Source organism: Triturus cristatus, chromosome 3_2 (genome assembly GCF_964204655.1).
Source record: "Triturus cristatus chromosome 3_2, aTriCri1.1, whole genome shotgun sequence".
Classification (NCBI taxonomy): Eukaryota; Metazoa; Chordata; class Amphibia; order Caudata; family Salamandridae; genus Triturus; species Triturus cristatus.
This window is the reverse complement of record NC_140584.1, coordinates 288,729,096-288,752,797: the sequence shown is the minus strand read 5'-3', so window position 1 is coordinate 288,752,797 and position 23,702 is coordinate 288,729,096. Positions and strand designations below refer to the sequence as shown.

General features: G+C 47.2%; 1 protein-coding gene across 5 annotated transcripts in view; it reads right to left on the bottom strand.

The window, feature by feature from the left end:
• Positions 1 to 23,702, bottom strand: part of LOC146857170 (transcription elongation factor A protein 3-like) — a 200,230-nt gene that overhangs the window by 10,348 nt on the left and 166,180 nt on the right. For all 5 annotated transcript variants that reach the window (XR_014979861.1, XR_014979862.1, XM_085647658.1 and 2 more), the window contains 2 exons: positions 23,314 to 23,460; positions 12,383 to 12,454 (listed from right to left, as the gene is read on the bottom strand). Coding sequence is in view for 3 of the 5 variants with exons in the window: in XM_085647658.1 (XP_085503784.1) it covers positions 12,383 to 12,454; positions 23,314 to 23,460 (219 nt within the window). In the remaining 2 variants the exon portion in view is untranslated. The remainder of the gene's footprint in view (positions 1 to 12,382; positions 12,455 to 23,313; positions 23,461 to 23,702) is intronic.

Sequence of the window (23,702 nt, the reverse complement as noted above, 5' to 3'; positions counted from 1 at the left end):
ACTGTGATGAGTGTTGATTTGAATGACTGTGTGTCTCACTTCCCATCTGGGTCACGGCCAGACATGCGCATTGATAGCATTACCCAGGGAGTACCTTTTTGTTGAATCACTGTCCCTACATTCATCCATTCATCCATACTTACATACTTGATTGATCATGGCCATGACACATCTGTGTGAATTAGAATGTTTTATTCACATTCAGTGGTTGTGTTGTAGCTGGAGCAGTACAGGGCCATGCAAACCCCACTTCACATTGTTGCCCCGTGGAGGGCCAGCCAGAGTCCTTTAGGGATAGACCAGTTCAGCGAAAGTGGAAGACTTCAGTCCGCAGTGTGATTGCTGTGTCATTGGTAACCAGAAAAATATGGCAGTCCATATCGAGGTCCAAGGTGAGTGTCGCTGAGTGTATCGGGGGACAGTGGAAGTTGTTGTTCCAGGGCATGATGCAGAGTGTGGAACCAAGCGGATACCGGCCATATGGCGGAGATGAATGCTACCACTTCATTCTGAGCACAGAGCTGGATTTGTCATCATCATCGTCCTCTGATATTTCAGGTGCCGCACATGATGGTGGTGGTGTTCTGTCTGCATCACTGTGTGGCAGTAACACATCAGGAGCCGGAGGTGGAATGTCTGCCGCACTGTGTGGCACTGACACTTCAGTGAGCGGAGATGTGGATGGAGTGGTAGCAGCAGCATTCATCCGCACCAGGCCTTGTGGTGGCAATGCCATGAAGAGGATCCGCAGGGCATGGAAGATCCCAGCTTCATCTCGCTGGTGTGCAGCTGTGAAACATTGTTTACACTTGCATCAGCTCCAAGCTCTCCATCATTCTCCTTGTGTGTCCCAACTTACGGGTGACATCGGTGGAGCCACTCTGACTAGACAGTTGTTCTTGTCTCAGAGTCATGACTCCAGCGATGTCAGCCATGGATTGTTGGAGAGCATGGAGCGGACATTGGGTGCCCGTTAGGTACTGTAAGTGTTCCCTGATGGGACTTAGACAACCATGTATGGCATCTAGCTTGGCTGCCATGGGATCGAACCCCACCCACAGCTGCTCAGCCATCTTCTCCTGGCACCATAACACAAGGTGTTGGAATGCCATGTGTTGGTCGTGGGGGTCCTGGGAGACAGCTGTGGTGGTGGGTGCTTCCTTCTGTGTGGTCTGTGCAGGGGGTGGGGGCTCCTGGATGCAGCTGGGCTGCCCTGCTCCTGGGGATGGGGTGCCAGGGCTGTCCATGAGCTATTGGAGGGCATCGGTGTCGATGTTGGGGAGGTCCTCTTCATCATCAGTGCTGTGTTGTTGGGTCTGCTCTGGAGGAGGTGTTGATTGTCCCTGTATGTTCACACATTGTACATGTTAACTAACAGACTGCATGACAATGTACATTGTGACTATTTGTGAGGAGATGCCTATTTGATGCGGGACAGTTGACATTTCTACACCATCAGGGATGTGAGGTGGTACTTGTACATTGTCATCTCACAGTTTCCTGCTATGCCAAAAGCGAATGGCCATTTTCTGCACAGAAGCTGCAGCAGTTGTGTCCTCTGTTCTGTTGTGAAAGTGTTGCAGTTTGTACCACATTGTTGACAATGTTGAGGTGCTCGGATTCTTATGTGTGTGTGCTGCATTGTGAATGGGTTGCCCCTTCAGCTCTGATTTTGCGGGTCCTTATCCCTTTCAGGCGGTGTGCCTTTCACTTCTGTGCTTTTACAGTGCTGAGATGTTGCAGACTTGGGTAAATTGGGCTCTTGGTCGGAGTTTTGACACTTGGGCATGGTTTGTCCGCAGATGTGCTATACTTAATTGGGCATGTGTGCCATTGTGCCCATCCCCACAGTCCCTGGTCATTACTCACCCTGTTGCTGTTGGCTTATGTCCTGTTGTGCAGTGTCTGGTCCCCCAGCTCCTGCCACCGTCTCCCAAATGATGGTCCCAGGCTGGTCCTCCGTGGGGCTTGTGGGGTTCTGGTTGTCCTCTGTGCTTGCTTCGGCTACCTCCATGGTGCTTCGCAGTTGTATGTGTTTTTTGCAGCCGTTTTTATAGTGATTTTTTTCCCGCCTGACTTGCAGGAATGGCGCTGCTTATCGCTGTTGGGCCCATCGCAGCTATTGTCACGTTGGGGTATAGATTTTTTCGCCATCCCGGTGATTCTATCATGGGTATTTGACGCGTTAACAGGAATCTAACGCATATTACCACAGTGTTGTGAATAGTACGTTAACATGGAGTTATTTTCCAGCGATAGACGGTGATATGAAAGATTGCGTTAACCTATTTTGGCGATGATTATCGCATGTTCTTGAGAATATCCCCCGGAAGTACAAAATTCATACTTTCTGCTATAAAAACCTAATTTAATGCTGGAGTCCTAATTGATCAAATCAGACTTCTTAACTTTACTTGTTGGATTTACAAGTCAAATTATCTGCAAACATTAGGAGACTCGAGAGTTGGGAACAATCTAAGCAACCACTTTCTCTACAGATTGCTTAATAAGTGATACTATATTTGCATAATCCTTTGTGGTTTTGTGGTTATTTTGGTGTGCCTAACAAATATGCTGTATTACTATTGCATACGTGTTCATTGTAGATTCAGCATTGCTAGCAGGTTCTGCTCTTTTTATACATTAAAAATGCATAGGACTCCGCTAATTTCAAGAATAACTAGTATAATCCATACAGCCTGTGGCAAAGGTTGTGGTTGGGTTCTAACAAAACTAAACCACTTCATGCTAACAGGGCAAGGTGTATAATGTCAAAGTGGGAGGCTTGATCCTCATACAAGCGATGCTTTCAGAAAGCTTTATTCACTGAATATATGTATGTTAAGAGACCAAAAAAGACCTACTGACTTTAGACAGTTACAGCTATCGCCAACAATGAAAGCATGTTCCATGTTACCCGTGATTTCTAAGCTTAGGCATTGCCTTTGCCAGAGAAGAGTGTGTGGCCTTTGGTCCTGTTCTGCGTTCAGTTCCCTGGAACCTAGAACACTCTAGGTATTGGATATGCAAGAAAGGGTATAAGGGTATTTAGTCATTCACATTGGGCTCTGAAGACAGAGTGGGGTCCTTGGCCAGCAGTCCCGATCTACTCAACAGGTCATAGAAAAGGGATTGTGACCTTCATCCGCACCCAGCACCCAATGTCATGCCCCCAATAGATACTTTGGGTATAAGATGGCCTTTAGGTACACCCAGCTTTCAGTCTTCCTATCCCCAGCAGCCACCAAGCACAGGATATGACCTTTGACCAAGTTGTTTGCATAGGGTTCCACCCCAAATAGCCACTGTATACCGGGTACTTAGCATGACCTTCAAACATGCATTGTGTTCACTCCCTTTTAGTTAGTACTGATTGGGCATAGTCCTCCCTCTGGCTATATGTTTTTGCCTCCGGTTCGTGTTTCTCACTTGTCAATGACTTCTTTGGTGGATTTCAGTGATAATGGAGTTTTTGGGTCCTTCTCTCTTCCTCTCCTCTTGACTAACCTTCATGGAACATTGCTTTAGCATACCTAAGTGTGCCTGTCAAGTGCCACATTTTGCACGTGTCAGGAGTGCATTTGGGTCCAACCTTCGCATTACAGCAAGCCCACGACCGTTCATACATTTCGTACATACTAGTTTTTTGTTGTGCAGAATCTATGGCTAGACCCCTCACATCAGTCTTATGTTCCATGCTAATTCACATCTGGATTGATGAACTAGATAGATCCAAGCCACCCTCCTTACACTTAGATCTGCTCCTACATGATGAGCCGAGTGGAGATGCAGCACGAGCCTGAGCAGAGTGGCCATAGCAAATTGACTTGAACACAAGGAGTCAGGTTCCACCCTGATGTCTGGTAGTGTGGAGGGGGTCATCAAGGCTGTTTAAGTCCACTAAATGGAGCTCATGTAGAAATAAAGTCTGAGACCACAGCTAGCACTGCCACGATTCTCATTGAGAATGAGGGAGATCTCTACTAGATCTCTTGAAAATGGCACTGACTGACAGCCTAAGGCTTGGCCTGCCTCTGCATTAACCTGGAATGGAAGGACATTGACGCTGATAGCCTAATAAAAAAACTATTTCGCTGACCTTCAGGACTAAGAAGATAAAAGGCCCATTAAATGGCATTTGTGACATTGCAATGAAGTTACTAAATGTCGTGTTTGACACTTTGAGAAATTCCTTTTTTTAGTCTGCAGTACCCTGCATGCTGGGATTTTAAGTTTAAGTTCCACGTTAACAATTATAAGTATTTGGTGCATATTTTGCTCTACATTGTGTCTTCACCACCAACTCTTCTGGCTTTGCTAACTACTGTGCTGTCTCCCTATTCCGTTTCTTCTTTAAGAGTCTTGAACAACTGGCATTTAATCTCCTCACTAGCTTCCTCACTCACTTCTCATAGCCTGCTTGATACCCTTTAATCTGTTTTTTACAGCACACTTCATGTGTCCAACTTCATAAATTCTCTCCTTCATGATCATTCCTCCTCTGCTCTCATACTTCTCTCTCTCTCTTGCATTTGAGACTGTTGATCAGGACACTCTTGGTATCACACACTCAGCATTAAACTGGTTCCCATCCTATCTCTGATCACTCTTTCTCTGTGTCATCCTGCTCCTCACACTGCATCCCCTCACAGCTACATGTAGTCCATGTTCTGGACCCTCTCTTCTACTCCCTCAATACCTCTTTCATCAGCCAAATGATCACTTCCTTTGGCCCCCTCCCCCCCAGATAGCCTACCTCAAGCAGCCTCATCCAGAAACCTTGGAATACACTTTGATGTTCAATAAACATGAAGTCATTCTGAAGCAAGACAGCCACAGATGTCATATTAAGTTACTGAGCATCTCAAAAAAGTGTTCTAGTGCGTCTACCACTGAGACAAGATACTAGACTTTGTCACAAAGAATCTCGATAATCTTCCTAAACGCACTCACACCCCCAGCTCTCGTCACCAAGTTGGCTGTACATTTTGATTTTAAGAAGTACGGTGAAGATTTGTCTTTCAAGGCACATTTTATAAGGAATCCATAGAAATGTTTTTTCTTTTTTTCCGTGGCTGCACACAATGATGGTGCCTGTACCAACGGGTCCTATGAAAAAATCGTGGCACTGTGTGCAGTACACGCAGAGCGTGCAGAGTTTTCATAACAGGTAGAGTTAGTGGGTAGAGAGAATCTTCACAAAATCTAGCAATGTTCCCTCATTTGCATGGGAACGTCGCCCCTTGAAAATGAGGGAAGTACATTGCCTTTGCACCCACGCCATATATATACCTTTGTGCCACAAAAAGGTGGTGTACTTTCAGTGTGCCTCCCAAAGCAGCCCTCTGGAGGAGAGAAAGGGGGTCCCATGGACCCCCCGCCCTAGATATTCCCTTAAGTCACTCACTGCACCCATGTGCAAGGGGTCCTCTCTCCCCTTATGAAAGTGCAGGCAGATTGCTGCTTGCACTGTGAAACACAGAATTGTTTTTAAACAGATGCTCTGTATTTCAATTGAATGCACTGCCTCAGGGCAGTGCGAGTTCATAGCTGCCCTGGGGGCAGGGCATTCTTTATAATATGGTACACTTTCCCGTTTCCGACCACTGGCGGCTGGCATCTGCCGGGAAGTGGGAGACGGGAGTACCCATGCAAAAAATGAAATAAAAAAGACTTGCTGAACGACATCCTTGGCTTCAGAGCTTTTCTTTCACCAACGCTCACAGGAACTGGATGCTTCAACTCCCTTAACCAATCCTGGCGCTGCTCTCATGCTGTGAGACCAGCACCCTGATTGGAGGGAGCAGCCTCACTTAGTGCTCCACAGAGCCCTGGAGGCCTGCACTTACTCTAACCCAGCTGTCTTAAGACAGCTCGGTTAGGGATTTCAAATTGTGCATGTCTGGCTGGCCATCGCAAGACAGCCAGCCAAAGGGACATGTGCACTTTAAAAAGTGCATAGCTAGCCCACCCTCCTCGCTGCTGCAGTCACTCAGCAGCGGCCCGCCCCCCCTGTTTGGTTCAAGACCGGGAACTAAAAATAGAATGGTGATAAATTACCATTTGATTTTTCATCTCAGGGGCTTTTGGGGGGTGGGGGGGGGGGTTAAGTGGGGCGACGCTCCTCCCCTCCACAGAGGAGCCAGCCCTCTTTGCGCCTTTCCTTTTGAAAGGAGAGCCTAGCACAAACAGGGAAAGTGCGCAGTATTCAAATACAGCCCCATGAGAGATGACAGTGGCCTGTGCCACCCTATGTTATGCTCTTTTTGATAAGATTTCAACCAGAAGTCCCTAACCCCAAAGAATGTGTATTCAACAAAATATCGGGGGCAGCAGAAATTACATTATGTAACCTTTTACCGACAATATAATCACACGGTTTAACCATTGCCCTTCATTTACCTCCAATTTCCTTTTGTGAGTAGTAGAAAGGACTGCAAACTACCAGACTGCCGAATATAAACATGGATCTGAGAGCACTGCGGCTGCCTTCATAACCCTGATTACCAGGGACACCAAAGTCCACACCAAGGATACCAAAGGGCAAGCATGTCGGTAGAAGAGGCTACAACTGGCTAACCCTTAATGGATGCCCACGCAACCGCAAGGTGTCCAATACCTGACTCTGGAAGATAGCTCCAGCATACAGGCGTATCTTGCTGTAGAAGAGCTGGTTGCTGTTGGTGGTTGAGCGCCCTATTAAATCTGTGCCCCAGAATTACACTCTGCTAGCTAGAGCATATTCGCAGGTATTATTAAACAGAAGATTCATACTAGGCTTTGAGGAATGTTGGAGTCCAGTGTCAACCTCTGGAAGAGACCTCAGGCTCTGTACATGAGAAGGAGCGATAGAGGCTAAAGAGTTTAGGGTTGCCCATCTACATGAGGTGGCATCACTAGTTAAGATAACTCGTTTTCTGTAAAACAAGCCCACTATAAATGACAGTTAATGCTTGCGATACTGTAATATAAATTTGGCTAAACTCTCTTACATGCATATTCACTGAAAAAAACAAAAGTAACGTTATAGCGAAGTGAAATGTTCAGTAACAATTAAACTTTTTAAACTCTAAAAACCAATGAAATGCACTAGTTATAGCTATATTTATCTCAAGTAAATATAACTTGTGCCCTAAGGTAACTATGACTCGCGCACCCCCATGCACAGTTTTCTCATCAATAATTTCACAGCAAAAGTTGCAGTAATAAAATCAATGATGTCATAGAAGATGTCATGAATGATGTAATGTGGGGTAATTAGCAGTGCATGGTGAGGGTGTGAGTTATAGTTACCTTATGGTACGAGTTATAGTTACTTGAGATAATTATAACTGATGAATTTCAGTGTTTTTTTTAGAATTAAAACATTACACTATTACTGAACATTTCTCCCCACTCAAATGTTACTTTAACTTTTGTTTTATTCAGTGAATTTCTACAGCTTTTTTTAAAGTACAGTAATATTTCATTACCATACGTAAAACCAACCCGGTGCAATGCACAGCCTTTGGCCACGTGTGGCAGGTGTTTGGTGGCACGGCCTGGCCTGTGGTTGGGCTGTGCGGCCATCTAAGCGCAAGCAGCCAACCACACGCTGTGCAGGTTTTCGGTTCTGTGCTCTAGAGAGTTGGCCACAAAGTCTGGCCTGTGGTCGACCCTCATGAAGGCAGCCAATCCCATATTGCATAGGGCCTTTGGCAGTGCATGGCGGGGTGTTGGCTATGGGGCTTAGCATCGGCCAGGACTTACGGCCAACCCCTTGCATGTAGCTAACCCCACCCTGCACACAGTCTTCTGCCATGCGCAGCGGGCAGTTGGGCACAGGGCCTGGCCCTGGGGACCCCATTCCATTTTTAAAGAGGAGGGGGCAGTATGGCCCCCCTAGCCAAACCTTTTATGGCCCTGAGGACCCCATTCCCTAGGCCTTATTTATTTTAAAGGGGAGGAGGCCCATCCCCAGGGACTTTAAAAAAAATTAGGGTGAAGGGAGGCCGTGGTGTCCCTTTCCGTGCCATATTAGGCCTTGGAGACCCAATCCCCCCGACCCACTACTTAAAATAAAGGAGGGGGCACTTGGCCCCCCTCCCAAGCCTTGTTAGGCCTTGGGGACCCCATCCTCCCATGGCCAATGGAAAAAATAAAGGGGGTCGTGCAGCCCCCTTCCCTGCGCTGTTATCCGTCCCAGGGACCTCATCCCAGAGGCCCTCACTACTTAAAGGTGGGTGCTCTGGTGCCCACCCAGGACACCCACGATATACTGGTGGGGGGCTGCAGGGAGAGTCCCTAGGCACCCACGGCCCCAGCCGGCTCCCGCCTGGAGGAGGCCGCTACTATTCCTGCTCCCTCCGGATGGGAGTAATAGTTTGATCTGTTACCCTGACCGCATCAGTGTGTGCAGGGAAACCGAATAAAAGGATGCTCCCAATCAGTGGGAGCATTTTTAAAGTTCCTGCCAGCTGGAAACAGACTTTGGGGGAGAATTACAAAAAAGTTTAGCAACGCAACACAGCCCGCTGAGAGGCTGTGCTGCGTTGCGCAACTGGAAGGGAGGAGGTGAGCGCCATATTTTTAAAGATATGGCTCTCTCCCCCCTTTCCCTTGTGCCAGCGCTGATTTCAGCAGCCGTGCGCCATGCACACAGCTTAGCGCTGTAGTGCTAGGGTGTGAGTATGAGTGTAACTAGGTTTTATACAGGAAGCGTACCCTTTCTGTACAAAATACTATGCTAGACACGAGGGAAAGCTTTTCCCACTTTGTATGGGTGCTGCACAGAAAAGGAAGGAGAAATGAAAGCATTTTTCCATCCTTGCGCCTGGTTGAAAAGGGCGCAGTTTTCTTACTCTAAACTCAATCTTCTGTTTTTAGTAAATTGGGTTTAGCGTGAGAAAGCTTGGGTGGTTGCATGGGAACGCCCATGCACCTCCCTTGACACGCCCCCATGGCGCAAAGTAATGCGAAGCAGCGCAATGTGCTGCTTCGCATTACTTTTATGTTATTTCCAGCGCTAAACAAGTTTAGCGCCGGAAAGTTGGGAAAAAAAGATTTTGCAACGTTTTGCATCACTTTTGTGACGCAAGCACGGCGCAAAATCTTAGTAAATCTCCCCCTTTGTGTTTGCTCCTGCAAACACAGGTTTCCCTGCCCACACCAGTGCAGGCAGGGAGACCACTATGTCCTAGGGTGGGCTCCTAGGGACATAACTAGTGAGCTGGCCCAAGGGGAAAGAGATGCCCCGGCCATTATTTGTTCAGGAAGGGGGCTGCCCCCTACATTTTCATAAATTTGATGGCGTAAGGAAAGTGGGCTGCATGCCCCCCTTCCCCTCAAAAAGTTGTTGGGCCGGGGGATGGGAGGAGGGCCAGATGTCCCCCCCCCTACTCCTGAAAAAGACATTGGGCCCAGGAAATAGGTTCCCAGGGGCCTAATTGGCTTCGGGAGGGGGGCCACACACACCCCCCAAAAACCCTTGTACCCACCCCCAACCCTCCTCTCCCACCAGGCCCTAGCCCACTAGGATTTCTTTATTTTAAAACCCACGCGGGAGCCAGCATTTTATTTTTATTTTGCTGCAAATTTGCGGCAAAATGTAAAAAAAATAATTGGGCCCGAGACAGGCTCCAACTGGGACCCCACCACCAGGCCTAGGGGTTCAGGGTATGGCTTCTTTTAAAACTTTCTTTAGGACTCAGTCCCAAGTCCTAAGATGGCTGCCACCACTTCCTGGTTGAGGTGTTGGCAGCCAATCAGATCTGTAGAGATCCATGGAGTCTCTGAATCCCTAATATTCATTTTTTAGCATTAATCCTCAAAAACTACTTAACACATTTACACAAAAAGCACTTTTTCTGGACCAAGATCTAGCCTTCTGCCAAGTTTGAGGTTAATCTGTTCAGAGGCGTAGGCTGTAGCTGAGTTTAAAGTTCTTGTGGAAAAATGAAGGGGGAAAATGTGTTTTGGGACCCACCTTTTTCCTTGGCTCTTGCTTGACAAATCGCCTTGAAATTTTCCATGCACAAACTAGTCAAAAAGTAGCACTTTTTGGAAAGTTTTGTGGAGATTTGTCAAATGGCACCAAAGTTATTAACAACACAAAAAATACATTTCCCATGGAAAAACGATCCTAGCTATAACTGCCACTGGGTAAGATATTTATATATAAATGACAATCGTATGCCTTTTAAATTCAGGTTGCTTCATTATAAATATGTTGGTGACTGTATGTGCAGATAAAAGTGCCGAATTTTACATGTGCAATATTTACAAGTGATGGTGACCTTAAATTAATGATTGTTAAAGTATTTCTTCGATGGCAGTCTAATTGGCATCACTTGATGAGTCATTAATTTAGGAAAGCTTTGAAAACCCACCTGTTTGCAAAAACGTGCTACTCTCACCCTGCGACCCGCCACAGTGATCAATTAAAGCGCTGCGAGGCCTCCGGGTAGTCTATGCGCTATATAAATATAATTTTTCATTTCATTAATTGGTAACATGGCACTTAATGGTTGAGAAAAGCTGATAATGCAGCCGAAATGCATTCCATTAAAGGGCGCTCTCTGGAATGAAGCAGTATTATCTTACTTGCCAGAGTGCAGACTTCTCTTCTATGGAGGAAAATACTTTTTTGTTGTTTATTAAGGGCGCTTGTGGTGCACCTTACTTATGCACCACTAGCGGTTGGGATGGACACCAGCAAACCGAGGATGGACACACACACAAATATGTTCATACATATATCTTAACCAAAGGTAACAGGGACGTTATAGATAGGCTCAGATTTTACACGCACAAAACAATAGAAATTCAGCAGTTATAGTTACCTGAGCCAACTATAACTTACGCCCCACAACGTACAGCTTATGAGCTCACATATTCCATCACTCATGACATGGTCAGTAATATCACTTGACCATATGGTGTAATTCCTAGACAAGTCACATAGGGTCATTATGCACTAAGCACACACTTATCTGCCAAGAATTGTGATCTCGTAGACGCCGGATAAACTCTAATTTAATTGTTTTTCTGTTTTTTTTAAATCAGGACCGAATAGTTCATTTTTTTTAAACAACTGACTATCAATTACTGTTATCAAAAGGGATGAGTACTGGTAGTCTAGTTTGCCAATGCAGCAGCAATGATTTTGAGTCCTGGCTTGCACACTTGGTCAAATGCTGGGATGCTGGACACACAGCTATTCCTTCCTGTGCCTTAATTTCCGAATATCTAATATAAGGGTTGCTTAGAAACAGATCACACTCCCCTCTCTTCAAGCCTTCCCCCAACCCATCTCAACTATTTAGCATTATATTACTTTGCGGAAACACAAACATCTACCATTAAACAACATACACCATACATGCACAGACCGACTCTTCTTGTTACTATAAGGTAAACGAGATTAGCTGCATATTTTCCGGACTTTATGGCGCAATCCTGACTTTAATAATAATAAAATAGCTGTTCCTGTCTCTTGCTACGGCTCCTTGTGGGAACAGCATGAACCTGGCTGTGCTCGTTTTGAAGCAGATCTGCAGCTTTCCAATTTGAAACTGTAATTGTGTCTGCTGAAGGTCACGTCACTTACCAAAATCTCTCCCTCCCGCCTGCATTAGTGCACGTCACTGCTGCTTTGTGCTCTCTAAGCGGGTTCCTGCAATGCCCATGGTATTTCTTCTGTTGTAGTTTATTGCCTCCTTTCATTATAAGGAGCTGACAATGTCAGGAATTAAAATAACATTTTTATTGAAGTCCGGTGAGACCAAGCCTGGTGCTCAGTTCGCATCTAGTAATATAAAGAAGATGTATTGTGGACATATAGAAAACAAGTGTAAGGGACCATGGTTGTTTATTTTTTCCTATTTTGCCGCAAATTTGTGAATTCACTGTTAAATTGCTGCAAAATTATGAAAAAAAGATTTTTGGTCCTAGCGGGGACCTCACCAACAGGCCTAGGGGATCAGGGAATTCATACCCTGCCCCTTCTCCTTTTCTTTACCTTTTTATTTGGGATTTGGCTAAGTCTGAGTCCCAAAACGGCTGTCAAGACTTACTGGTTGAAGTGCTGGCAGCCAATCAGATCTCCGCATGAGATCTGTTGGATATGCTAATGCTCCACGCCTCTAGATATACAAATTTGTTTATCCTTTAATAACTTGAAAACTACAAAACAGATTTACACCAAATCCTAAAAAGCACTCTTTCTGGACCAAGATTTAGCTTTCTGCCAAATTTGGTGTAATTCCGTTCAGCAGTTCAGGTCGAACTGTAGTTGTGTCCATATTATACACTGTTTGTTCATTCATGTCCAGTGCATGATAAATAAAAACCCTGCAAAAAGAGAAGCCCACAAAATATATAGGTTTCACCAAGGAGCACATACCTTCCATCGATTGCCACACTCATTGCATAGGACGAAGGTGGTCATTGGCTCATCAGCACTGCGCGTCTGCACCTGAGGGAACATAATACAACATAGCAGAGTTAACAAGAACGGTGGTGGTGCACCCACCTATACAAGCGGAGGGAATGGATGACACAGCAGAGATACATCATTAGAAGAGTTTAAGGATCTGTCATCCCATTGAAAGATCTGTGAGTCTCTAGAAGGTCATAGGTTTGAATTTCAGCTTGGTCATCTCACGGTTTATTGAATCTCAACGTGATAAAACTGCCATCATTGGTTGCCAGTAAGACCTGTTGAAAAGATAGAATCAGCAAATCAGCCAGCTGTTTGCATTTTATAGCTGGTCCATATTTTGTGATGGTTGGAATGGCTGATCAGTTAACACTAATCCATATAGCAAAGCTAAAATGCCAAAAGAATAATGATGCCAACAACCAGACCCAAACCTGTCACATCCAGGGCACACCAGACTTGTATTTTGCGCTATACTTCCTGCAGAGGAGAAGCACATATATTGATATGCCCAGCCTTGAAGAGATAGATCTCAGGATATGACTTAATTAGAATGCATATGCATACATGCCATCCCTCCCCATTCAGGGGGAAACTACTGATTTCAAGGCTAATCTCCACCTCCCTATTCCTGTATGCAAAAACTAGATTGCTCGACCGGCTTCTGCGGACAGGGATTGGTCTTGCATGACAAAGTATACACTGCCAGTAAACTGCTTCTGCAGGCCAGTGCACAACATTGTTGCCATGTTCTCTCTGCCTGCTATAGCGTGTTTTCTTTGCTCCTGACAGGCAAGGAAAAAAACATGCATTTACTTTTAGTCCCATAAATGACAATAGACCCAATTCAGGCCTCGTTAGAAGTCAATGAGAGAAATCTAATTCTCCTGATTATTTTAAAAATAGCTCCCACTTTCTTCTTCTAAAATGTTGGCATGTATACATATGTAGCCCTTGTCAAAGTGGCAATAATGTAGTGTTAAGTTTAAATCACCGTAACTATGACAATAACTCCCCACTAGGGCTGCACATCACACAGGTTCAATACTCCGTCTCCATGATCTCAACATTCAAGGTTGCCAACCAGGAGTTGGTGCAAGTGAATAGGAGGATTTGCGCTGTCAGCAGATTCCATTGTGAAAAGTGATGCGCTGTCATTGGGGAAGACCGCTCTGGCATGCTGCTCCTTACCAAAATAATAATGGGAAAAACTATCATTTGTGAATATGCACCAAAAAACGCTCTTCGTGAACTGGCAAATATTGGTGCATTTTTGAAAATGTATATTTGAACCTGCACAGTCTACTAATGAAACTAAATCAAACTTTATGAAGGTAACCGATCTTTCATTCTCCCAGAGCTTTAAGTGGGCTAGGTCTCACCGGTGCTTGCCCATCATTACCGCTTTTCATTTCTACTCCCCTTCCAGACCTTCTTTGAAGCCTAAACATACCCGTTCGGCTTGGGCTTACCGCCCTCTCACTCCACGCTGGGAGGTTCCCACCTCCCTCCAGCCGTTTTTTGGCCTCACTCGTGCCACAACCCGGCTCCATTATCTTGCAACACATTACAACCAGGTACTTTTGTCCTACCTAATTTTCTTTTCTCTTTCCTCACTTGTTTTCTGCTGTCACAATTATGTTCCGGTATACGACCAACCGGTGATCTTCTCTTGCTTCTGTGAATGTATACCACGACATCTATCACAGTAATCGGTATACTGAGCACCCATCAGATTCTAGATTATATGTGCACTTTATGTTTCAGTACGGATTGTTCTCTTTCACCGTTATTGGTTGCTAAATGTTCTGCCTTTTCGAGACCTTGATATTAGAATTTTGACTTGCTTGACTTATTCTGTACCTATACATTTGATACCAGATTTGCTGATATGCGACTAACGCGTTTATCTGACACCACTTTAACAATTGTACACAAGTGTTTTTTGAGATCATGTAATTCTATTTTTTAACATGCCTGATTCCTCTTTTCAATTTACAGTTTTCCTGATCATTACTAATTGCAACGATTACGCCATGCTTATCTTTTCTTAATTTAATCATTTCATGACTCAAGCAATCGGATGTGTATCACCAGCACTACAGCCAATCACTGCACTCTTGATTGTTCCCTTGTACTATACCTACCTTACCGCGAATTGTGATTGTTACGCCATGATTTTCTTTTCTTCAATTTTACATCAGTGCATGAATCAATTAATCAGACGGTTATCACTAGCACCATAGTTAACCACTTTATTCTTGATTGTTCCCATGTATTATACCTACCTTACCGTGAATTGTTTTTCAACAATTACCTTTGTGTTAACCTTCTGAAATTGTTTTGAAATGTTTGTGATGACCCTTTTATGTCGTTAATTATGTGTTCTCTTCCTTCAACTTACACCCTTATTCGTTCCATTTGTATTTTCCCTGCGCTCGTCTGTTTGGTCGTAATCTTTCTGTCCATACAGTGACTTCAACACTCCTTTTGGGTCTCTTTTTATTAAGTCACCAATTACATGTACTGTTCGCACAATAGTGGTTTCCACATGTCTCTTCTGTTCCTTGTTTATTAATATTACTTATATTACAGTGGCCCATTTCAGCCCGTTGTTTTGACTTTTGGTCCTTTCAGTTTACTTATTTATTTTGTTTTGTGTCCTTCCCAGCCCTGAAGAGTCACCACTTAACATGTTGTGACGAAACACGTGTCGGCTGAATTGTTTTCATTCTGTATTGGCCTGAATTTACATATATAAAGAAAATTTGCTTATGATACACCTGATGTCGACCCTCATGATTTCGAAAACATGAAATATCTGTTTGATCTTTACCGGGCACACCCAGAGCATTATCCTACACGTGTGCACAGGACTTCATTTCTTGTTTTACAAAGGGGGTCTCTATCGGGCTCTATTTTGTGCCCTGGCACAGGGGGTCCGTTTTTTACAGTACTCCACTAACAGCAGGTACATCGATGTGCGCTGCTCACTTCTCATTAGTTGAGAAGTTACGGCATGACGTCATGCCAGGTGAGCTTTGTAGGGGAAGGGAAATCCTTTAAAGAGTCATTTTCTCTCTGGATTTCCCTGGTCTTTTTGAAATTCAGGAGCAGCAACATTGTAGTGGTGTCACCAGGGCTTTAAGTGTAAGCTTTTTCAATAATATATACAAGCCATAGTTGCTGCTTATTTATCTTATGCAACTAACATCCATTAACAAAGTCAATAGTCCTGAGCTGTTGTATACATGATGTTACATGATGTTACTTGTTGTATCATATATCTATATGCAATGACACAAACAGCAAAATACAAGTCGGGCGGCGCACTATGCTAAGCACAGATTGTTAGCCACACTCTTAATTACATTGGCCACACCCCTTTGAGAGACCACCCAGTTTTTTCATCCCACTTAAAGCCCTGCATTCTCCTCCTCCTCCTGGTCTTCCTCTTCCGCTCTGTCCCCGGTAATTCGGGCACCACCCCCGAGCCTGTCACTCATAGTATTCTTTTTCTAAGCAGATTTTGAGTTTTTATAATGGGTGAGGGGGCACTGGGGATAGTAAAAGAGAGTCTAGGGCCCCTCCTGAACGCCTTCATTTTTCCTTACAATTGAAATTGGGAAATACTGAGGTTAAGGTACTTGCCAAAGAAATCTATGTGAACGCAGCACGTTTCAGGGAGTAATACTGGCATGTTAAGTCTGCATATGCGGAATTAATGTAGATGCTTGTGTTACCTGCAGGTCACTAGTTAAAATTTAGCTGAATGAGTAATGCAGCTGCTTCAAACAAATCCATGCAACCTGAAAACCCTATGTTTGAAACCTTAAGGGCTTTAACTCAATCTTTGATTATGCCATAGAAATGTTTGTTTTGAAAACAGACACACAAACATATCCGCCATTCTCATAGCGCACAAAAAGGCCTAAGTATCAATCAATCAAACATTTGTAGAGTGCACTACTCACCCGTGAGGGTCTCAAGGCGCTGGGGGGTGCTGCTACTGTTCGAATAACCAGGTCTTGAGATGTATCCTGAAGGGCAGCTGGTCCTGGGTCTGCCGCAGATGGGTGGGGAGGGTGTTCCAATGTCTTGGCGGTGCGGTGAGAGAATGATCTGCGGCCGGCGGTCGTTCTGTGGATGCGTGGAACGAGGGCGAGGTCAGTGGAGCGAAGCTGGCGGTTCAGGGTGTAGAAGGTGAGTCGTCTGTTGAGGTATGCTGGTCCGGTGTTGTGGAGTGCCTTGTGAGCGTGGGTGAGGAGCTTGAAGGTGATCCTCTTGTTGATGGGGAGCCAGTGCAGGTCTCTCAGGTGGGCTGTCATGTGGCTGTGGCGGTGGATGTCGAGGATGAGGCGCACGGAGGCGCTCTGTATGCGTTGTAGTCGTTTCTGGAGTTTGGCCATGGGTCCTGCATAGAGGGCGTTGCCGTAGTCCAGTCTGCTGCAGACGAGGGCCTGGGTGCCCGTCCTTCTGGTACCGGTGGGGATCCATCTGCAGCTCTTGCGGAGCATGCGGAGGGTGTTGACGCAAGAGGAGGAGATGGCGTTGACTTGTTGGGTCATTGATAGCGATGAGTCTAGGATGAACCCCAGGTTGCGTGCGTAGTCGGTGGGTGTTGGTGCAGCTCCCAGTGTGGCCGGCCACCAGGAGTCGTACCAGGCGGAGGTGGTGGAGCCGAGAATGAGGAACTCCGTCTTGTTTGAGTTCAGTTTCAAGCGGCTGTTCTTCATCCATTCGGCAACTGCCTTCATTCCTTCGTGGAGGTTGGTTTTGGCGGTGGCGGGGGTTGGTGAGGGAGATGATTAGCTGGGTGTCGTCGGCGTATGAGACGATGTTGAGGTCATGCGATCGGACGATGTTGGCGAGCAGTGCCATGTAGATGTTGAAATGGGTCAGGCTGAGGGATGATCCTTGGGGTACACCACTGATGATCTTGGTGGCTTCAGATTGGAATGGACGGAGGCGGACACTCTAGGTTCTGCCGGTGAGGAAGGAGGTGGTCCAGTCCAGGGCTTTGTTGCGGATTCCTGCGTCGTGGAGGTGTGTGTGTAGGTTGTGGTGGCAGACGGTGTCGAAGGCGGCCGAAAGGTCCAGGAGGATGAGGGCCGCAGTTTTGCCGTTGTCCAGCAGGGTCCTGATGTCGTCGGTGGTGGCGATGAGGGCAGTTTCGGTGCTGTGGTTGCTGAGGAATCCCGATTGGGAAGAGTCCAGAGTGTTGTTCTCCTCGAGGAAGTGGTCAGTTGCTTGTTGACAATCTTCTCAATGACTTTTGCCGGGAGCAGGGAGATGGGCTGGAAGTTCTTGAGGTCCTTAGGGTCCACCTTGGGTTTCTTGAGTAAGGCTTTGATCTCAGCGTGTTTCCAACTGTCCAGGAAGGTGGCGGTCTCGAAGGAGTTGTTGTCAATCTTCTGGAGATGGGGTGCGATGATGGAGTTTGCTTTGTTGAAGATGGTGCGGGCAGGGGTCGGATGGTGAGCTGGAGTGGATGGTGTTCATGATTTTGATGGTGTTGTCATTGACGTGGGTCCAGGAGAGCAGGGGGTTGGTGTGGCTGGGGGGCCGAGGTGTCATCGATTGTCAGGTGAGCCTGGTTGTTGAAGTTGTTGTGGACGTCTGCGATCTTGCGGTGAAAGAAGGTGGCTAGGGAGTCGCAGAGGTCTTGCGACAGCAGGATGTTGTTAGAGTTGGACCTGGGGTTGGAGAGTTCCATCACGATGTTGAAGAGCTCTTTGCTGTTGTGTGCGTTGCCAATGCGCTCCTTGAAGGAGGTCCTTTTGGTAGTTCGGATGAGTTGGTGGTGCCTGCGGATGGCATTCTTGTGGGCCGCGTTGTTGTCCGGTGTCTGTTCGTGGTGCTACTTCTTCTCGAATCATCGGCAGGTCTGCTTGGAAGCCTGGATGTCGGTGGTAAACCAGATGGCTTTTCTGTCGGTGCGTCTGTTTGAGGGTTTCTTCATCGGTGCAAGAGTGTTGGCGCAGTCATCGATCCATTTCCTGAGGTTGCGGGCGGCCGTGTCGGTGTAGCCGGTGTCTGTTGGTGGGTTTCGGGCGAGGGTGGGGATTAGCTGGTCTTCGGTGACTTTGTTCCTGCTGCGGCGGGGGGTCCGTTGTGGGTGGTGGTGCGTGGTGGATTTCTTGAAGGTGAAGTGGATGCAGCGGTGGCCGGTCCAGTTGAGTTTGGTGGTGTGGCTGAAGGTGACATGGTTGCTGGCGGAGAAGATGGGGTCGAGCGTGTGTCCGGCGGAGTGGGAGTTGTGACGAGCTGTTTGAGTCTGACGTTGGCAAGGTTGTCGAGCAGGATGGTGGAGTTGCTGCTGTTGGTGTTCTCGAGGTGGAAGTTCAGGTCTCCGAAGAGAATGTAGTCCGTGGATGCAAGGGCGTGCGTGCTGACAAAGTCGGCGATGGAGTCACTGAACTGTGGCCAGGATTCGGGTGGTCTGTAGATGAGGGTTCCTCTGAGGGTGGTGTTGGGATTGATGTGGATCTGGAAGTGCAGGGGTGTTTGGCGGTGCTGAGGTTGTCTTCGGTGCTGGTCGAGATTCTGAGGGTCTTCCTGTGGACGATGGCGATTCCTCCTCGTGCTCCGTTGGTGCGGTCCCTGTGGGTGATCTTGTAACAGTCCGGTATGGCGATGTCGGGCGTAGAGGACGGGTTCCTCCAGGTCTCTGTCAGGAAGGCGACGTCCGGGGAGGATGAGTCGAGTAGGTCCCAGAGTTCGATGGCGTGCTTGTGGACAGAGCAGGTGTTGCGTAGTATGCATCTGAGGTGTTTGCATCCTACCCCGGTGGGTGGGGCAGTGGCTTGGAGGCTGGTGAAGCTGCAGTTCCGGCAGGAGAAGGGTCTATGGGTGCGCTTCGGGGTGGCCAGGAAGCAGGTGGATGATCAGCCAGCATTGAGTTCGTGGAGGGTGCTGGCATCGTAGTGGAGGTGGGCTTCGTGGCTGTCACGGGGGCCAGGGGGTCTGGCACTGGGCGGGGTCCAGGCACGGACGGGCACTGATGTGAATGCCTTTGGCACGCCAGCGGCACGGCCATGCAGCGGCCGCCATAAGAAGAAGAGGAGGTGGGAGGGACGAGCAGCTGGGAGTCAGGAGTGGGAACGAATGGGCGAGCGAGGGGGGGGCGCGGTCGCAGGGGACGCAGCGGCGGGAAGGGGAAGGCAAAGGCTGGAACACTGGTAGGGCCACAGAGAGAATAACGGGCATAAAAGAGCAGAATACAAGAAAATGAAATAAAACAGCAGACAAGTGAAAAACAGGCAGAAAGGGAACAGAGAGAGCACTGGGCTACCAGGGATGAGGCGCAGGCGGGAGCCTGCGGGTGGAACGAGATCAGGGAGCAGGGAAACGGACACAGTTAGGTGGAGCTGTGCGGCGTGGGGAGCGACCTGCCTGGAGCAAGGTCAAGGGTTGCTCTCTTCACCGCGCAGCGGCCGCCATAAGAAGGGAAGGTATCATATATTCATAATGAGTTTGAGAAAGTCTAAAACTTGTGAAGAGCTTGCTGAGTTTATCTTAGTTTTCACTGATTATCAAGTCATTAGGCTTCAGCCGTACTTGGTATGAGCTCAAACTGCTCTTAGCATTACAAAACATGGACAAAGGGAGTTGACTGTATGTTAATGGAGGTGTTTGCATCCCCTCTAAAGGCTGTTGCTTTTAACGGTGAAATACACAGTGAATGTGGTGTCAGCACACCACACAAGCACAATTCACTGGGACCAGCATGGATTCCGGATCCTCTTCCAATTATAGCTGTTGAATCCATAATCCTGCTGCATTCAATTTCAACCCAGCAATGTGGTATAATATGACCACCATATTAGACTTACACTACGCATATTTACAAGTGTGTTTCTGAAATGCCTGAACAGTGAGGCATTTTTAAGTTGAGCATACCAGACACCACAAACTGCCTGGTTACAAACTACATTTTGTGGGCTTACCAAAAACATGCACTGAGTTTAAGAGTCTGTCCCTTGCTTGTCATTGGTTGGTGTTATTCTCACTCATTTCCTTGCTTTTTATTCAATGGCTTGCCTTCCTCTTCTTGTGTTGGTCCCTCACTTTACCATCCTCGTGATTGGATGACTTGTTATCTTCCACTGCTCACTTTCAGGGAACTGCTGTTTTTCTATAAGCGCACCATGAGTGTGCATGTGCTCGTGTGTGCTTTCCCTGGTGTGCTGCTTCGCCCTTCACATCAGGGCCAGCTCTAGGACAGTGAGACCAGTGCCACCACACCAGATGCTGACTTCAGGGGGCGCCAAGTATGCAAGTTTATTAAATTTTGTTAAGCACCTGCTGCTGCGTTCCTTGCTTTCAGCAATTTTCAGGCCACAATAAAAATGTCAAGATAACTCCGGTGATAAATGTGCTTCCTGGAGAGAGATCGGAGTTTTGACTAGTTTAGGTTTTTACTGGTCATAAAATAGCACAGAGGATTAATATGTCTGCTGCAATGAACATGTACAAAGTGCAAATAATCTAAATAGGTCAGCAGGTTACTTCTTTTCTATGAGACATCCTTTTGTTACTTGCTGTTTATAAGTTAAAATCCTAATCTAGAACAGTGAATTATTAACTGTCATGAAAGGACTGGATGCACACTGCAAGATTAGAGCTTAGATTCATGTTGTAAAAAGTGTTCATTTGGATAGGTGATTGATTCTAATTATTAAAGAAAATCCTCAACTATGGTGATCCGTTTTCAATTCTGTTTGTGCTTCTCCAAACCAAGCACTCTTAAACTATGCTGTCTACCAGTATGAATGACACGCAGTGAATGTGTGAGTAATTTATTAAAAAAAGAACTTACCTGAAGCTGCCGGCCTCCTCCCGCATTGCGTTGTGCCTCCTGACCTCTTCTTGGTCCCAGAAGCCTCTGGGGCAGGCTTCCTTCCAATCCCCTTGCTGCTCTCATGCTTTGAGAGTAGCACGGGGATTGGCCTCAGCAGGCTGGAAAGACATGCGCTCAGACTGCGGAGTCTGTCGGGTTTCGCCATCCCGGCTATTCAATGCAGCCTGGCTGGAGAAACCTAAGTGTGCATGTGTGTTTGGCCGGCCGAAGACGGCCGGCCAAACACATATGTGCACTTACTGAACACACATAGCACTCCTCCTCCCCCCTCCCATGCCTTGGCCACGCCCCTCCCTACAGCTTTGGCTCAGATCAAGCAAATGAAAAATAAAATGATGCAAGAACATCGTTTTATTTTTCATTTGCTTGCTCTGAGCCAGGCAGTGGGGCAACGCTCCCCCGCCATTGTGAAGGAGCCACTCCTGAGGACATGTCACTCCTAGAACTTGTAGTCCTCTGGCTTATGTAACATTTCCTATATGCTGATTTACACAAGTATGATTGATTGTCTCTGTAATGTGTGTGTGATGTAAAGTGCTCTGATACCGTACACTGGTATGAGTGGCGCTATATAACAAATTAAATGCATATGAGAGAGAGCAGTTATGGAGACTTGAGGGGCACTGTTAAAAGGTGGTGTGTCATCACCTCAACCATGAATTGAGGGGCCCATCAAACATTTTTGCATTGGGCGCCACCAGCGCTAAAGCCGGCCCTGCTTCACATTCGTGCCCCGTCAAACTCTTGTTGCTCCTTCTTGCAGCTCTTGCATTGCTCCCCTATACCTCCTCTTTTCTTTGTTTGTATTCTTTTATGAAGGTGCCACCTGCCCAGCCCTATTGTGCTCTGATAACTGCCAGCCATTCAGAAAAAAACAGCAGTGCCCTACTCTCAGATACAGGGAGGCAACGACGAGATTACCTTCCGTTGTGGGGCTGCTGTGGGGCTCATAGGCACCTAAAGTCCTCCTGAGCCACTACTGATGCCTTTCCACTGGCTACTCCCTCTCTCTGTTCTCCACGAGGCTGAGACTGCTCCCTACGCTCCCTCTCTCTGGCCTCCATGAGGCTGTGGCGCTGCCTGCAATCACTCTCACTAGCCTCCACAAGACTGTAGTGCTCCCTATTCTCGCTCTCTCTAGCCTCCACAAGGCTGAGACTGCTCCCTACGGTCTCTTGCTCTGGCCTCCATGAGGCCGAGACTGCTCGCTATGCTCTCGCTCTGGCCTCCATGAGGCTGTGGCTGCTCCCTACGCTCCCTCTTCCTGGCCTCCATGAGGCTGTGGCACTCCCTACAATCACTCACTAGCCTCCACAAGGCTGTGGTGCTCCCTATTCTCGCTCTCTCTGGCGTCCACGAGGCTGAGACTTCTCCCTACTCTCTCGCTCTGGCCTCCACGAGGCTGAAACTGTTCCCTATGCTCTCTCTGGCCTCCACGAGGCTGTGGAACCTCTTGCGCTCCTTCTCTCTGGCCTCCACGAGACTGTGACTGCAGCCGTGTCCACTGCAGGTAAGAGCGGTGAGGCCAGATGATAATTAATTTTCGCTTGTGGTCATCTCTCGAAATCCCCTGTCACCTGGACCCCCGCTCTTACCTGCAGCGGCTGACAGGGGCGTAACACAGGCCCCCACAGCCCCCGTGGTGCAGGGGGGCGCCAAGCTCCAGGGGGCCCCCTCGGCACTGCACTCTGGCCAGAGAGCTCCTGATTGAACCTGGAGGGGGCCCCTCTTCGTACCGTGCAGGGAGGCCCCCTCCATTTTCGTTACGCCAGTGGCGGCTGAGGCTTATGTATTTGCAAGGCACATGCTCACACCTGGGTTTGTTTCTGCTGAAAAATCAATGTTTATTGTTACTCAGTGCAATAGTTCTTATTATATCAACATAAAAATGATGAACGACTAAGCAGACCCGCCAGGATTAGAATTTTTGACCCTGAAACCAAACATAGATTCTTGAAGAAGATGCATTAGTTCACTGAGCCCTCTGAGCCACTTACCACGCCCTCCCCTCGCTGACACTGCCTTGGCTTACCTGGTTGTAAGTACAGTTTTTCTTCTTGCACTTGCCACACTGGAGGAAGTCTGTCTGTGTGCCACCAGTCTTTGCCATCTGGTGCTCCCGAATTGCTTCCTGAGTCAGGTTGCTGCGCAACTCCTTCATCTCATCGCTCGCCATTTCCTGCAGGGAACACTGCTGGGTCAATGTTGTTATAGACAGGTCATGACCTTAAATGCAAACCAGACAGGATGTTGTTGCTAGCAACTCATGTATGCTAAACATGACACCAGAAGAGAGATTGCCTGGGGGTTTCAATGACAAGCAGTTTAAACTGCACTGCAGATGGTTGGAGGCAGCACTGTGTCTGAGCTTCTCGGGTTTCGATATTAATGCTGCCGTCTGACCCCCAAGACTGTACTGGC